The 17,154-nt window shown below is 39.9% G+C and overlaps 1 protein-coding gene across 1 annotated transcript in view; it reads left to right on the forward strand.

The window, feature by feature from the left end:
• Positions 1-1,403: 1,403 nt before the first annotated feature.
• Positions 1,404-17,154, forward strand: part of RAB31 (RAB31, member RAS oncogene family) — a 61,315-nt gene continuing 45,564 nt past the window's right edge. Inside the window, exon 1 of the mRNA XM_060775037.2 lies at positions 1,404-1,843. Coding sequence (XP_060631020.1) covers positions 1,805-1,843 — 39 coding nt within the window. The 5' untranslated portion in view covers positions 1,404-1,804. The remainder of the gene's footprint in view (positions 1,844-17,154) is intronic.

Genomic DNA, 17,154 nt, shown 5'->3' on the forward strand with positions numbered 1-17,154 from the left:
GCTCTTGAATCTTTATTTCTTCTTATTGTATCTTTCTTTTATGCTGTTCAACTGTCTCTAAATGCCTCATCACACTAGAGCATGGATCCACTTTAAATCCAATTGCTGCTTCCCGCAGAATTCTGGTGTTTGTAGTTTAGTGAGGCCAAGAACTTGTTTCACTGAGCAGTTTAACCTGTGGGCCGTGGACCACTAGTGGGCTGTGAGGGAAAAAATCTGGTCTGCGAGCTTCCTTCCTTTTTATTTTATTTCCACTCCTTTTCGCACCACCTGCCACTCTTCCCTGTCACTGACCCTGGCATATGTTCTGTATCAGAAACTAGAGCTGATGTGGTCTATCCAATGCAATTTTCTGAATCAGCATCCCAAACCGAATCTAAAGTTGACCAAAAGCTGATTTGTAACTCTTTTGGTATTGATGTTGGAGAGTGGTCACTGATCAAAGTGGTCCTTGGTCAAAAAAAGATTGGGAACCACTGTTCTAGTGTGACGAGGTCTTAAGATGGTCTTAATATTTAACTCCAACTGGACTTGAATACAACTCATACAGCTCCGACTGGATAGGCTGTTAGGATTGTGGGAGTTTTAATTCATTTTAATTATTGTATTGTTTATAACAAGGGTCCTCAAACTTTTTAAACAGAGGGCCGGGTCACAGTTCCTCAAACTGTTGGAGGGCCAGATTATAATTTGAAAAAAAATAATGAATGAATTCCTATGCACACTGCACATATCTTATTTGTATTGCAAATAACACTTTAAAACAATACAATAATTAAAATGAAGAACAATTTTAACAAATATAAATGTATTAGTATTTCAATGGGAAGTGTGGGCCTGCTTTTATTTATTTATTTACTTACTTTATTTCTATACCGCTTTTCTCAGCCCTCAGGCGACTTTTGGCTGATGAGATAGGATTGGTGCTGTTGTGTGCTTTCAAGTAGTTTCACTTAGATTGACCCTGTGTGAGGGCCAGGTAAATGACCTCGGAGGGCTGCATCTGGCCCTCAGGCCTTAGTTTGAAGACCCCTGCTTTATATGATGTGTGCAGTGTGCATAGGAATTCATTCATGTTTTTTTTTCCAAATTATAATCCGGCCCTCCAACATTTTGAGGGACTGTGACCTGGCCCTCTGTTTAAAAAGTTTAAGGAGGCCTGATCTAGTCAAACCTCTTGCTATGCAGGAAAAGCAGTCTAAGCACTCCCGACAGATGGCGACCCAGACTTTGTTGGTGTATTACTTTTACAGGTCGAACCAGCCTTCTAGTCTGCTTGAACCTAAAAAAAAGTGTGTACTTAAACACAAACACACACATACATCCTCCCTTCCTTTCTTCCAGAGCCTTTTTCCACAATTTAGCAGCCGCCCAGAAGAATGAATGCATGAGGAGGGAGAGAGAGAGAGAGAAATGGGAAATGGGCGGATCTTGTGAGGACTTCTTTCCTGGCCTCTGAGAAGGAAGGAAGGAAGGAAGGAAGGAAGGAAGGAAGGAAGGACGGACTCTGAGCTGCAGCAGCAGCCCAAGGATGGGACCCGCCGCCTGCTGAACTCGACTGCTGAAGAAGCGTTTCCTCGAGGAGGAAAGCCCCAAAAGGACGCGAGGAGGAGCTGCGGCGGCTCATGTGACCGAGGCGGGCAGAGGCTGCCCAGAAATAGCCGCAGCTGCTGAGGCAGCCCGGGTCCCTTGGAAGAAGACGGAGGAGGAGGAAAAGGAGAGGAAGAAGGGAGAGCCATCTCGCTCCTGCTGCCTGGGCTCCTCCAGAGGATGACCATTCCTCCTCCTCCTCCTCCTCTCGCAGATGATGGCCATACGGGAGCTGAAAGTGTGCCTGCTGGGAGTAAGTATCCCTCTCTGTGTCTTGCGTGAGGATTCCCAAGGAAAGGCGAGGCTGGGCTCCCAAGAAGCGCTCCCTTTGTCTGCCCGGAAACTTTGGCTCTCCTCCTCCTCCTCCTCCTTTGCTCCTTCTCCATTTGCTTTCTTTGGCACTTTGTTGAGAAGGATGGAGGGAGGGAGGCAGACATTCCTCCTCCTCCTCCTCTTTCCCCCTCCAGTCTGGAATCCCTCCTTTCCCTCCTCCTCTTCTCTTTCAATACCTTCTTTCTTAGACATACTAATGGAAGGCAACCTGACACTTCCTAGGCTCTTCCCCTGTTTCCTGGGTTTTCCAGTTGGAACGGAGAGCCCTTCCACACAGCCCTATATATCCCAGAGTATCAAGGCAGAAAATCCCACAATATCTGCTTTGAACTGGGTGTTGGAGGAAAGTTCTGAGAGCGCCTTGGACCATGAGAAGATCTAACCAGTCCAAACTGGCAACAAAGATCCGCATAGTCCAACAATGATATTCCCCGTAGTCACCTATGGATGTGAGAGCTGGACCACAGGGAAGGCTGAGCGAAGGAAGATAGATACTTTTGAAAATTCTGAGAGCGCGAGAAGATCCAACCAGTCCATACTTCAGGAAATGAAGCCCGGCTGCTCATTGGAGGGAAGGATAGTAGAGACAAAGTTGAAATACTTTGGCCACATCATGAGAAGACAGGATACCTTGGAGAAGAGAATGATGCTGGGGGAAATGGAAGGAAAAAGGAAGAGTGGCCACCAAGGGCAAGATGGATGGATGGGATCCTTGAAGTGACTCTGAAGGAGCTGGGGGTGGTGACAGCTGACAGGGAGCTCTGGCGTAGGCTGGTCCATGAGGTCACAAAGAGTCAGAAGCGACTGAACGAATGAAACAACATCTGAGTCCACACTGCCATATATTCCAGTTCAAAGCAGATATTGTGGAATTGGGTTGTTGCAGGTTTTTTGGGCTACACGGCCATGTTCTAGAAGCATTATCTCCTGACGTTTCCCCTGCATCTATGGCAAGCATCCTCAGAGGCTGTGAGGTCTGTTGGAATTAGGAAAATTGGGTTTATATATCTGTGGAATTGTGGAATTCTCTACCTTGATATTTTGAGATACAGGGCTTGTGTGGAAGGGCCCTGAGTTTTTTTGGACTTCAGCTTCTAACTCCTGCTGTAAGGAATTGTGAGAGTCAAAGTCCAAAACACCTGGGGCCACAGTTTCCCATGCCTGGTTTACTAGGTTCTCCTTGTGTTTCCTAGGTTCTCTTCATGGAACTGAATCTTGTATTTACTAGATTCTCCTCATGGAACTGAGTCTCGTATTTACTAGGTTCTCCTCATGGAATTGAGTAATATTTCCTAGGTTCGTCTAATGGAAGTGTATCTTGTATTTGCTAGGCTCTCCTCATGGAATTGAATCCCGTGTTTCCTCAAGGAATTGAAATCAATATTTCTTCGGTTCTCCTAATGGAACTGAATCTCGTATTTACTAGGTTCTCCTCATGGAATTGAGTAATATTTCCTAGGTTCATCTAATGGAACTGAATCTTGTATTTACTAAGTTGGTTCTCCTCATGGAATGGAGTTTAATATTTCCTTGGTTTTCTTCATGGAACTGTGTCTCATATTTACTAGGTTCTCCTCATGGAATTGAATAATATTTCCTAGGTTCTTCTAATGGAGGTGTTTTGAACTTCAACTCCCACAATCACTAATAGCCTCCCGGCTGTTAGGAATTGTAGGAGTTGAAGTCCCAAACACCTGGAGAGCCCAAGTTTACCCATGACCGGTTTACTGGGTTCTCCTCATGGAATTGAATCCAGTGTTTTCTAGTTTTCCTCAAGGAATTTAAATCAATGTTTCCTAGGTTCTCCAATGGAAATGAATCTTGGATTTACTAGCTTCTCCTCATGGAATTGAGTCTAATATTTCACTGAGTCTTGTATTTACTAGGTTCTCCTCATGGAATAAAGGAATATTTCCTAGGTTCTTCTAATGGAACTGAATCTCATATTTACTAGCTTCTCCTCATGGAATTGAGTCTAATATTTCACTGAGTCTTGTACTTACTAGGTTCTCCTCATGGAATAAAGGAATATTTCCTAGGTTCTTCTAATGGAACTGAATCTCATATTTACTAGCTTTTCCTCATGAAATTGAGTCTAATATTTCACAGAGTCTTGTGTTTACTAGGTTCTCCTCATGGAATAAAGGAATATTTCCTAGATTCTCCTAATGGAACTGAATCTCATATTTACTAGGTTCTCCTCATGGAATTGAGTAATATTTTCTAAGTTCTTCTAATGGAATTGTGTCATATTTGCTAGGTTCTCCTCATGGAACTGAATCCAGTGTTTCGTAGGTTCTCCTCATTGAATTGAATAATATTTCATTGGTTCTCCTCATGGAATTGGGTCTAATATTGCATTGGTTTTCCTCATGGGGCTGAGTCTCATATTAACTAGGTTCTCCTTGTGAAATTGAGTCTAATATTTCCTAGGTTCTTCTAATGGACCTGTGTCTCGTATTTGCTAGTTTCTCGTCATGGAATTCGATCCAATGTTTCCTAGGTTCTCTTCATGGAACTGAATCTTGTATTTACTAGATTCTCCTTGTGGAATTGAGTCTTCTATTTCCTTGGTTCTCTTCATGGAACTGTGTCTCATATTTACAAGGTTCTCTTCATGGAATTGAATAATATTTCCTAAGTTCTTCTAATGGAGATGTTTTGGACTTAAACTCCCACAATTCCTAACGGCTTGTCAGCTGTTAGGAATTGTAGGAATTGAAGTCCAAAATACATGGAGGGCCAAAGTTTGCTCATGCCTGGTTTACTAGGTTCTCCTCATGGAATTGAATCCAGTGTTTCCAAGGTTTTCATCAATGAATTTAAATCAATGTTTCCTAGGATCTCCTAATGAAACTGAATCTTGTATTTACTACGTTGGTTCCCCTCATGAAATTGAATAATACTTATTTTGGTTCTCCTCGTGGAATTGTGTCTCGTATTTACTAGGTCCTCCTCATGGAATTGAGTCTAATAGAAGACACAGTTCTTCTAATGGAACTGTGTTTCGTGTTTGCTAGTTTCGCCTCATGGAATTGAATCCAGTGTTTCTTAGGTTCTCTTCATGGAACTGAATCATGTATTTACTAGATTATCCTCGTGGAATTGAGTCTCGTATTTACTAGGTTCTCCTCATGGAGTTGAGTAATATTTCCTGGGTTCTTCTAAAGGAAGTGTATATTGTATTTGCTAGGTTCTCCTCATGGAATTGAATCCTGTGTTTCCTAAGTTCTCCTAATGGAACTGAATCTTGCATTTACTAGGTTCTCCTCATGGAATTGAGTCTCATATTTACTATGTTCTACTCATTGATTTGAATAATATGTCTTTGGTTCTCCTCATGGAATTGAGTCTCATATTTATTAGGTTCTACTCCTGGAATTGAATAATATTTCGTAGGTTCTCCTAATGGAATTGAATCTCATATTTACTAGGTTCTCCTTATGAAACTGAGTCTTATATTTCCTTGGTTCTTCTAATGGAACTGAAACTCGTATTTACTCACTTCTCTTCATGAAATTGAGTCTCGTATTTACTGGGTTCTCCTCATGGAATTTAAATCAATTCTTGCTAGGTTCTCCTCTTGGAACTGAGTCTAGTATTTCCTGGATTCTTTAAATGGAATTGAATCCAACATTTCCTAGGTTCTCCTAATGTGTTTCCCAAATTTTGGTGTTTCAAATGTTTTGGACTTCATATCCCAGAATTCCTGATTGCTGGCTGGGGATGATTGGAGTTGGGATCCAAAACACCTGGAGCACCAAAGTTTGGGAACCCCTGCCCTAATGGAACTGAGTCTCCTAGGTTCTTCTAATGGAATTGAGTCTAATATTTCCTAAGTTCTAATGTAATTTGGTCTAAAATTTTCTTGGTTCTTCTCTTGGAATTGAGTCTAGTATGTCCTGGGTTCTCTTAATGCAGTGGTTCTCAATCTGTGGGTCCCCAGGTGTTTAGGCCTACAACTCCCAGAAATACCAGTCAGTTTACAAGCTGTTAGGATTCCTGGGAGTTGAAGACCAAAACATATGGGGCCCTACAGATTGAGAACCTCCGTCTTAATGGTATTGAGTTTAGTATTTACTAGATTTTCTTCATGTAAATGAGTCTAACGTTTCCCAGGTTCTCTTAATAGAATCGTCACTGTACACCTTTGGATTTTGCTCTTTTCAGATTTCAAGTGGAGACACACCTAAGCAAAGGTTTCTTCAGAGGGCGGAAAAGTTACCAGCACAGAATAAGCTGCATACTGAAAACTAACATGCTAGTAAGAAGCATTTCTTAGGGATCCAATGCTGTAGGATTAATACAATTTGACAACACTTTAGCTGCTTTGTCTCAGTGAAAAAGACTTTGTAAAAACTGCAGCTGCCATGATTCCAGGGCATTGCACCATAACAGGTAAAGCGGTGCCAAACTGCATTAAATTTATAGTGCAGATGCACCCTAGATCTCTTTTCTATGACATAAAGTTTTCTGTAGGAAGAAGAAAAAATATTTGTGGTATGGAGGAAGCTTTAATTGTGAGAGGCTCCCCCTTTCAGTTTCCAAGAACAGCTTTTGCATTACAGGTTGGGCATCCCTTATCCAGAGTGCCAAAATCCAGAATACTTCAAAATCGTCTGCATGGTGACATCTTTGCTTTCTGATGCTATATTGTACACAAACTGTGTTTCATGCACAAAAAGTTAAAATATTGTGTTAAGGTTCCTTCATTCTATGTGTATAAAGGGTACATGAAGCATTAATGGATTTAATGTTTAGACTTGGACTCCATCGTCAGCATATATTATTATGGATGTATGTGCATCTCAGAGGTATTCCAAAATCCAAAATAAATAAATCTGAAACCCAAAACAGTCTGTTCCCAAGTATTTCAGATAAAGGCAGAATTAGGACATGGTTTTCTGCTGGGGAAAAATGCATTTGAGTGTGTACTGTAGGCTATAGAAACTCATTATAAATATCTTTTTAAGTTGCCTCAACTTAAATCTTGTTTTGGCTGCAACAGATTAATGGGAACACATCTCTGAGAAAAGCTTACCTCCAAATAATTCTTAGTTTTTTAACTACCAAGAAAGTTTCCTCTACTTCTCTCTGTCTTGCACAAACAAGGTTAAATACGTTATGACCAAATGGGTTCTTTTTGTGGTTTATATTTAGCAAGTAATGTTTTGTGCTCAAGAGGGGGAAAAGATTGCTACATACTTCTGATTTTTGGCAGTAACTGCATGCAAAGCAGTTAAGCACCAGACATAACTTAAAAATTGGGAGAGAGAAAGATTTCCTGTTCTCCTTTTTAGAAGAGTTCATTATAGAATTATGGTTTTTATTCGAAGTTTTTATTCGCTAAAACTTGGCACATTCATACAGATTAGTTTCCAGAGAATCATTTTCTTCTTCTTTTCATTCTGAAGAAACTTCTGGTTGCTAAAATTAGACACTGTTTTGCCACAGCAATGATGATTTAACATTGCATAAACCTGTATCCAGTTCATCTAAAAATATATATAATAGTAGTTAGCAGAGACAATGATGCTGGGGAAAATGGAAGGAAAAAGGAAGAGGGGCAGACCAAGGGCAAGATGGATGGATGGTAGCCTTGAAGTGACTGGCTTGACTTTGAAGGAGCTGGGGGTGGCCACAGCCGACAGGGTGCTCTGATGTGGGCTGGTCCATGAGGTCACGAAGAGCCAGAAGCGAGTGAACAAATAAACAACAACAGCATTGAGAGACTGGTAGTGAGTGTGACATAGAAAGAAAAATGAACTTTTAAAACAACCAGTATTTATTAAAAGTACATGTCAATGTAAATGTTAAATCCACTCAAAATAGAATGAATAATTGGAGTAATTTTAATTAATTTATAAAAATCCAGTCTCATATTTCTTTAGAAAACATATACTACAGTGGTTCCCAACCCTTTTCTGACCAGGGACCACTTTGATCAGGGACCATGACCACTTTGACTAGGGACCACTCTCCAACATTGGTACCAAAAGGGTTACGAATCAGTTTTTGGTCAACTTTAGATTTTGTTTGATTATTTGGGGTGCTGATTCAGAAAATTGCATTGGATAGACCACATCGGCTCTAGTTTCTGGTACAGAACAAATGCCATCCAGTAGTTGCCATCTGTTCGCCCACAGAAAACCATATTTAATAATCTAGAGCCACAGACTTTATTTCAGGTCTCGTAGCCCACCACTGGGCCATGGCCCACGGGCTGGGAACCACTGGTATAGTAGATCCATAGTATTTATTCCAGATAATGTAGTTTTGCATTTTGCTTTGCTTTATCTTGCAGATATGTCACACCTGGTCTTGTTTAGAGTTTCTGATCTTGTTCTTGCTTCACCTTAAGTATATCTGCTCCAAGGATGAGTGATAAACCAGTATGGAAGAATGTCAAAAAGCAAAGTTTTCTGTATAATACCTTTAAACAAGCATTTCTTGTGTAATTTGATACATTATTTCAGAGGAATAATGGAAAATAGATATGCAGCCTAATGAACTCATTGCAGAATTTTCAGTCTAAATGTTTTCTATCTGATTTGCTGTCCAAACCAGATGTCATCAAGAAGTTAAGCAATACCTTTATATTTGCAACTTATTAGCATGCTCTCTTGTCATAAAGAAAAGACATTGCATTGCAACACACACTGAGCTTTTTGTAAATATTAAGCTAAACAAACCACAACTCATAATATAACATGCTCATTGGCTCAATAAAATGGAGATAAATAAAATGAACAGAGATGGGTTTATGTGTTGTTGTTGCATGCCTCCAAACTGTTGCTGGCCTGTGGTGATTCCTTACCAAGAAAAACCGCCATGGCAGGTTTTTCTTGGTTGGATTTGTTCAGAAGAGGTTTGCCATGGTTAAGAGTGTGACTTGACCAGTGCTACCCAGTAGGTGTCATGGCTAAGCATATACCATGAGGAGAAGAGGAATAGTAGTTAATACGAGTTTTAGCAAACCTTTACATTCAGAACTAGCAATTGGGGTCTCTTACATGTCTATATGCATATGTAATTCTATATGTATATGTGAAATGAAGCAACCAGTAATGTACATATTACACTGTAGAATTATACTTCAGTTTGACACCACTTTATCCATGGTTCAATGCTGCGGAATCAGACTAGTTACAGACTAATAACCAGACTAGTTACAGACTAATAACCAGACTAGTTACAGGTACATCTAGGAATGAGCATATTGCACCTACTGGCTGCCAATTAGTTTCCAAGCACGCATAAAGTGTTGGTTTTTACCTTTAAAGCCCTACATGGTTTGGGTCCGAGTTACCTACAGGATCACCTTTTCCCCAGAGGACCTAAATGTTTCCCGTCCTGAACACTTAGGTCCTCTGAGGGTTTGGGGGTGGGGATGCATCTACTTCAGCCAGCCAGATCCCGATTGCCTTTTTCATTGGCTGCCCCAAAACTGTGGAACAACTTGCCAGAACTGCTCCGACAGCTAAAAGAGCTGTAACAGACACATGAAAACCTATATTTTCCGCACGTCTACCCAATCAGTTTTTAACTGTGACTTCTAAAACTCATGTACTGTGTTTTGTGTATTTTAATATATGTAGTTCACAGAAATAAATTTTAATATCTGTATTTATACATAATATTTTATGAAGTGTTTTAACTTTGCACCATCTCAAACTGGGAGGAGAGTCAGGTAAAAATATAATAATAATTATCTTTATCATCATCATGGGAATTGTAGTTTTATAAAGATTTTAGCCTTCTCTGACAGAGTGATGATACCTCACTAAACTACATTGAGCCATGGCAATAATAATAATAATAATAATAATAATAATAATAATAATAATAATAATAATAATATAATGACGACTTTATTTTTATATCCCACCTCCATCTCCCCAAAGGGACTTGTGGCAGCTTACAAAGGGACATGCCCAACAAAAACAGGTTAAAATAAGCATCGAAAAAAAAACAAACATCAGTAAACATAAAAATCAGACAACATTATAAAAACAATTAAAAACAATATAATGGCTGAGTTGAAGTGTAGGTAAGTCTTTCATTAGTAAACAAACACTTTGACCCTTCTAGGACAGTGGTTCCCAACTTTTTTTAAAATCAGGGACCACTTTTTTTTGACCAGGGGCCACTTTGATCAGGGGCCACTCTCCAACATTAGTACCAAAAGGGTTACAAGTCGGTTTTTGGTCAACTTTACATTCGGTTTGATTATTTGTGGTAGTGATTCAGAAAACTGCATTGGATAGACCACATCAACTCTAGTTTCTGGTACAGAACAAATGCCATCAAGTAGTTGCCATCTGCTCACTCACAGAAAGCCATATTTAATAATCTAGAGTTGATGTGGTCTAACCAATGCAATTTTCTGAATTGGCACCCTAAATAACCCCAGGAACAGGCCTAAAAACAAAAAACACCAAGAAAAGTTTTTTTTTGGTTAGGCTGTGTTATTATCTGTGGATTTTGTTAACGTTTGGCACTATAAGAGGGTTTTGTGAGACCAGTTGCTTCTGTTGCAACAGTGTAGTAATGGTGAGGCCATGGACCATATTTTAGTTCTTGCAGACCACTGGTGGTCCACGGACCACAGGTCAGGAACCACTTGACCATTTGAAACCTTGTTCTAAAATACATCTTGGGATTATATATTTTTTACCAGCCTCCTTTTTTAACATCATTTCTATTTTGATGGACAGACCATAGAACTGTGCTTTTAAAAATATGTTGGAGGTAATTGGTGAGGTAGGCTTATCTACATTCCTCCTTTCTCTCTGTTTTGCTCTTCACACATCTATATAAATAAAAATGTAATGTTTGTTTGTGGGGTTAACATAACTCAAAAACCACTGGGCGAATTGACACCACATTTGGACACAACACACCTATCAGGCCAATAAGTGACCATCACTCATAAAAACACTGAAAAACACAGCGGAAGAGACTTAAAAAGCAAAAAAACAAACAAAAAACCATTACAATACATGTGCAAAACCACATATATATATACGCAAACACACATACACAAATATATACACACACAAAATCTACACAGACTGGGCCACAGCAACGCATGGCAGGGGATGGCTAGTTACTGATAAATCCTTTCCCCGAAAGAAACCTCCTTTATTATATATCAAGCATCCAAGTCCTTCTGCTATTCACTTTTGTCCCTTCTTTCCCCATGAAGGTTGTCTTGCTTAGACCCCTGATGCCACTCTTCATAACGCAGAACATTGGGCACCAGTAGATTTACCCCCAATTTCATTGCAGGGGACAGCTAGTACTCAATAAGGGGTTTTGGAGGCAGTTGCTGTTAACCTAGGGACACACGCAACTGAACAGGTTGGGACAGAATCTCTTTGTTTCCCAATTCACACTTCATTGATTGCATTGCTTACAATTGCAGGCATGCTTCTTCAACATGACATCCATGCTTTACAATCCTTTATCACACGACCACCTCCAGTGCTGCTTAAAAACCTGAGCAAGACAGAAAATGAGAGAAAATGGGCTGGCTGGCTGTAAAAAGTATTTGTCAAATTTAGATTCTTTGTTGGACAATTTATTAAGGTATGACTTACCTAAGGAATGAGGAAGTTTCCAGCCAGGCGTAGTTTTTTGGCATAGCCCCAGGCAGCAGTACCGATTTTGAGCCAAAAAATATAACTATAAGTCATATTACATTGCAATTTCCAGGGTTTGTAGGATATTTAAATCTGATATGCTATTCCTGGAGGGTTTCAGACATATTTCACCCCCCCCCCCCGAATTGGGGAAGGCTTTCTGGAGGTCGGAGAGCCTTGAGGGAGTCCTTAAAAAAGAGGGCTGTACTTTCCCCACTCTGGTTTAACTGGAGCTCAATTATTTCATAGACACTCTTCTGTAAAAACAAAGCACTTTTCATTTTATATGAACATATAAACAAGAGCAGCTTACTCAAATCTGAATACTTCTGTTCTAGAAAATTTGTTCTTTCATAGTCAAAAGATGCACATGGTCTGATTAATAATTACATGGTCTTGCTATGTTAAGTGTGACTGCACAAACAGTTGTGCCCTTAAAGTCAGTATTTTGTAAAAAAATAATAATCATGTCTTATGAAAGACATTAATGCTAAGAGTGGATTTACCAGAGGCTTTGTTTTTTTTTAAAAAGCCTGTGTGGAAGAACTGCGTGTACCAAGCTTACACAACTTTTGCAAGTAAACAAGAATCTGAGAAAAGCTCAGGAAACAAGGACATAAAGAGCTTGAGTTAAACTAGCCTGGACTAGTAGTCGCTGGGAGGAGATTCTGCCTTGACCTTAAATTAAACAGCCAAGAAAAACCACCCACTTTGATCATGGTTCACTCACGTCACCTCTCATGAAAACTGGCAGTCAGTTTTTCCAAGAATGTAATATCCTTCCTGTAGCAAAGCAATCTGGCCAGTGTCTAGAGAGGAGAGTGTAAGAACAGGCTGGTTGAGTCTTATGAAGGTAAAGTGTTGTGTATGTCGTCCGGCACAAATAGCATCTCCTCACTGTTCAGTCTTCTCAGTTTCAGTGTAAAGTGTAAATGACCAAAGCTAGCTTTCATGGCTGGAATCACTGGCATGTTGTGTGTTTTCCAGGCTGTATGGCCATGTTCCAGAAGCATTCTCTTCTGACATTTCACCTGTATCTATGGCAGAGGTTGTAAGGTCTGTTGGAAACTAGGAAAATGGGGTTTATATATCTGTGGAATGTCCAGGGTGGGAGAAAGAACTCTTATCTGTTTGAGGAAGGTGTGAATGTAGCAATTGGCCACCTTGAATAGTATTTAATGGCCTAGCAGTTTTCAAGGTCAGGCTTCTTACTGCCTGGAGGAATCCTTTGTTGGGAGGTGATTAGTTGGCTCTGATAGTTTCTTGTCTGGAATTCCCTGTTTTTGAATGTTGTTCTTTATTTACTGTTATGATTTTAGTTTTTTTAAAAAATACTGGTAGCCAGATTTTGTTCAATTTCATGGTTTCTTCCTTTCTGTTGAAATTGTCCACATGTTTGTGGATTTCAATGGCTTCTCTGTGTAGAGACATGGTTGCAGTTAGAGTGGTCCAGCATTTCAGTATTCTCAAATAATATGTTGGAGGATTTCGGGCTTGATGAAAACTGAGTGGTAGCACTGATCAGGCAGAAGTCTGTGGTTGTTATCTTGCTGAAGTTTGATGCTACACAAACATATCTGTGATTAGTCCTCCCCCCCCCCCCATTAATGCACTTAAAATGACCATGCTTGAGCAGTAGTGACTGCTTTTTAATTACCGTATTTGCATGTTAGTAATGTATGTATAAACTTGAACATGACAGAGACAGCTGGGTGCAGTGGTTTGAGTGTTGGATTATGACTGTGGACACCAGTGCCCGATTCCTTGCTTGGCTATGGAAACCCACTGGGTTGAGAATCCCGTAGTTCTCAACATGTGGGTCCCCAGGTGTTTTGGGCTACAACTCCCAGAATCCCAGACAGTTTACCATCTGTTAGGACTTTTGGGAGTTGACAGCCAAAACATCCGAGAACCATTGCCTTAAGCAAGTTGCACTCTCTCAGCCTCAGGAAGGCAAAGCCTTTGAACCAATTTTCCAAAGAAAACCATGTGATAAATTTGTGTTAAGGTCATCACAACTTGAAGGCACACCACAATAACAGAATCTGAATGAGAGAGAACAATTATATAACCCCCCCCCCCCAAACTAAAGGCTAGATCCAAATTTAGTTCCTGCATAAGAGCAAATTTGTTGGAATAAGTCAACTGGTGGTGCAGCAGGTTAAACTGCTGAGCTGTTGATCTTGCTGACAGGAAGGTCGGTAGTTCAGGACGGGGTGAGCTCCCGTTGTTTGCCCCAACTTCTGCCAACCTATCAGTTCGAAAACATGCAAATGTGAGTAGATCAATAGGTACTGCTTCGGCAGGAAGGTAACAGCGCTCCATGCAGTCATGCCAACCACATGACCTAGGAGATGTCTACGGACAATGCCGGCTCTTCAGCTTAGAAGTGGAGATGAGCACCACCCCCAAGAGTCGGAATTGACTAGACTTAATGTCAAGGGGAAGCCTTTACCTTTTACTAAGTAGACTGGTCATGAGGAAACGGGTTTTGGATTTTGATACATCTAAATAAGTCTTAAATTGTCATTAATTCCATAGCCCTTGAGGGTGGAAAGTGCACATGCCTTTCTAGAGAACCAGAGAACACACTCTGTTATATTTAGTGCCACACAGACATTTATATGACTTCACATGGGGAGATGAGTAAGTGCAATGAATGACCTAATTTGAGATAAAAGTGAAGGAATGCAAGGGCAAACAACATTGTTACTAGTCAATTACTGTGTGTTTGTTTGTTTCACAACCATGTCTGTTTTCAAGTGTGGCCAAAATGATGTCTATTTTATACTTCCCGTGAATGATGTTTGTCAACATTGTGCTTTTAGAACTGTATTTTTATTTATGAAGAAAACAAAAAAAAATTAAATACATTTAAAATAATTGACACGTCCAGATGGACAGGATGGGAGAGGCTGAGGGATCTTCCAGACAGGCCTTATATCCCAGGATCTGATCCCAGGTTTGCTGCATTATACTGGATTATGTGAGTTGCCACTGCCAGATAATCTGGGATAAACAGAAAACCTGGGATCAGATCCTGAGATATAGGGCCTGTCTGGAAGGGCCCTTAAACTTCTAACTATTAGCACATCACGTGTACATGTTTAATGTTTTTTTTATCATAGAATTAACACTTGGCACTTCAAAGAAAGTTTTCCCAAAGCCATTAACAAACTATGACAATCTAATTTAATTGGGAGTAAACTCTATTCCCCTGGTGGTTCATCAGGCTAAACTGCTGAGCTGCTGAACTTGCTGACTGAAAGGTTGGTGGTTCGAATCTGGGAAGCGGGGTGAGCTCCTGCTGATAGCCCCAGTTTCTGCCAACCTAGCAGTTTGAAAACATGCAAATGTGAGTAAATCAATAGGTACCGCTTCTGTGGGAAGGTAACAGCACTCCATGCAGTCATGCTGGCCACATGACCTTGGAGGTGTCTACGGACAATGCTGACTCTTCGGCTTAGAAATGGAGATGAGCATCAACCCCCAGAGTCGGACACGACTGGACTTAATGCTGGTGAGTTGGAGACCAAAACACCTGGAGGGCTGAAGTTCGCCCATGCCTGGGATAGGGGCTTTGTGCTATGTCTTCTAACTTATTTCTGGAACATTTTAATCATTAATTGTATGAGTCGTATGCAACGCTTTGTATGGCTGTCCCTCTACATTTACAGATTCAATTTTTAAAATGTCCTCTTTAGGAATCTCTAGATCCTCCAGTGCAACTCTATGGTCAACCTCCTTAGGTGATTTTGTGAACAGCTTCCAGCAGTGCCATTGTCATTTTTACTACCAAGGCAAAGCTTTGTAAACAAGTGGTTTTTCATAAGGCATTAAAAACTTCATAATAGTGATCAAATTAAAAATTCAATATCTATTGGAAAAGAAATGTGTTCAGTTTTTATCTTAAATATATCTGAAAACCTGGCAGATTTCTTTGAGGAGGACATTTCAAATCGCACCAGATATTAGAAGATGGTTATCTTTTGTGCTTGTTCATTTGATAACCAGAGAAAATAGTTCAGAGAGCAGTGATCCTGACGTCTGAACAAATAGATACAAGAATAGGCAGTCTTTGAGCTAATGAGATCCAACTGTTTATAAGGCTTTAAAAACTCCTATCCCTATCACACTGCATTATATGAGTCTCCACTGCCATATAATCTGAGATAAGCAGATAATCTGGGATCAGATACTGGGAAGGACGGGGTACAAATGCCATAAATAAATAAATAAATAAATAAATAAAAGGAGCCTGATATTTTTTTTTGACTCAATGTAGCATATTAGGTCAAAAATACTTCATACCGTTTCTCATGAGACAGAACTAATATTAGATAGGTGGCCAACTTTGAGGGAAATCTAAATTTCTTCTCTACACCATGAGAATAATTGGGGCCAGTAAATATCCCTAAAACAAGATATGTACACTTTCTATGTTACTTTTTATATTGCTTGTGTTCGACTTTATATTTTCTGGCTCTGTGATTTTGAATAAAACACACTCTTGATTCTGGAAGCAGAGTCCTGTAGACATGGAGTGCTTGTGCGCTACACAGTATGCTACAATTGTTGCTGTGAAAAAAATTACAACTTGCATGATACAGTTTTAAAAAACCTATAGTAAACAAAGGTTAGATATTTCAGTGTTTATCTTCTGAAAGGCTTTGGGTGAGTTTGACCAAAAAGACATGGAAAGAAAGACCAATATTATTCAACATGAGTTTTGTTTTCTTTCTGTATATTTGTGCTACACATGCAGAAAGCATGTGACCGAAAGGTTGAAGGTTAGAATCTGGGGAGTCGGGTGAGCTCCTGCTGTTAGCCCCAGCTACTGCCAACTTAGTAGTTCGAGAACATGCAAATGTGAGTAGATCAATAGGTACTGTTCCGGCAAGAAGGTAACGACACTCCATGTAGTCATGCTCCATGTAGACACCTTGGAGGTGTCTACGGACAATGCCAGTTCTTTGGCTTAGAAATGGAGATGAGCACTAACCTCCAGAGTTGGACATGACTAGACTTAATGTCAGGGAAAAACCTTTACCTTTACCTATGCAGAAAACAAGAGGGCTTTTATCATGATGGAATCTTATCTTTATAACGAAATGTCATACAATGAAAATGAAATGCTAATTACACAAAGAATGTGCATTTAAGGTTTTGTTTAGAATTTTAAAAATAATCAAGAAAGAAAATCTGATATTGACTGATTCTTTTATCAGAAAATTCTGATGTGCAGCTGTGGGATTGACTCACAAAATGGACAGATATCCAGTCCAGGCTACTCAAGGGAGAAACAGAAGATATCTATTTTGATGATTTCTCTTTGCCTTTGCACTGACCTTGATAGTGTCACTTCATGTACTGTTATTAAATCACAGGGCACTGCAAAAAGAAAAGGCAAAAATGATGAAAAAAATAGCCTGCCTTCCTCCATTGGGATTTCCTATGAGCTGAATCCATAGGTCCATGAGATCATAAAGAGTCGGAAGTGACTGAATGAATAAACAGCAACAAATGAGTTAAATTCTGCTGACAGCTATTCTGAATGCAGGATCATACTTTTGCAGTTGAGAAGCAA

Source organism: Anolis sagrei, chromosome 4 (assembly GCF_037176765.1).
Source record: "Anolis sagrei isolate rAnoSag1 chromosome 4, rAnoSag1.mat, whole genome shotgun sequence".
Taxonomy (NCBI): Eukaryota; Metazoa; Chordata; class Lepidosauria; order Squamata; family Dactyloidae; genus Anolis; species Anolis sagrei.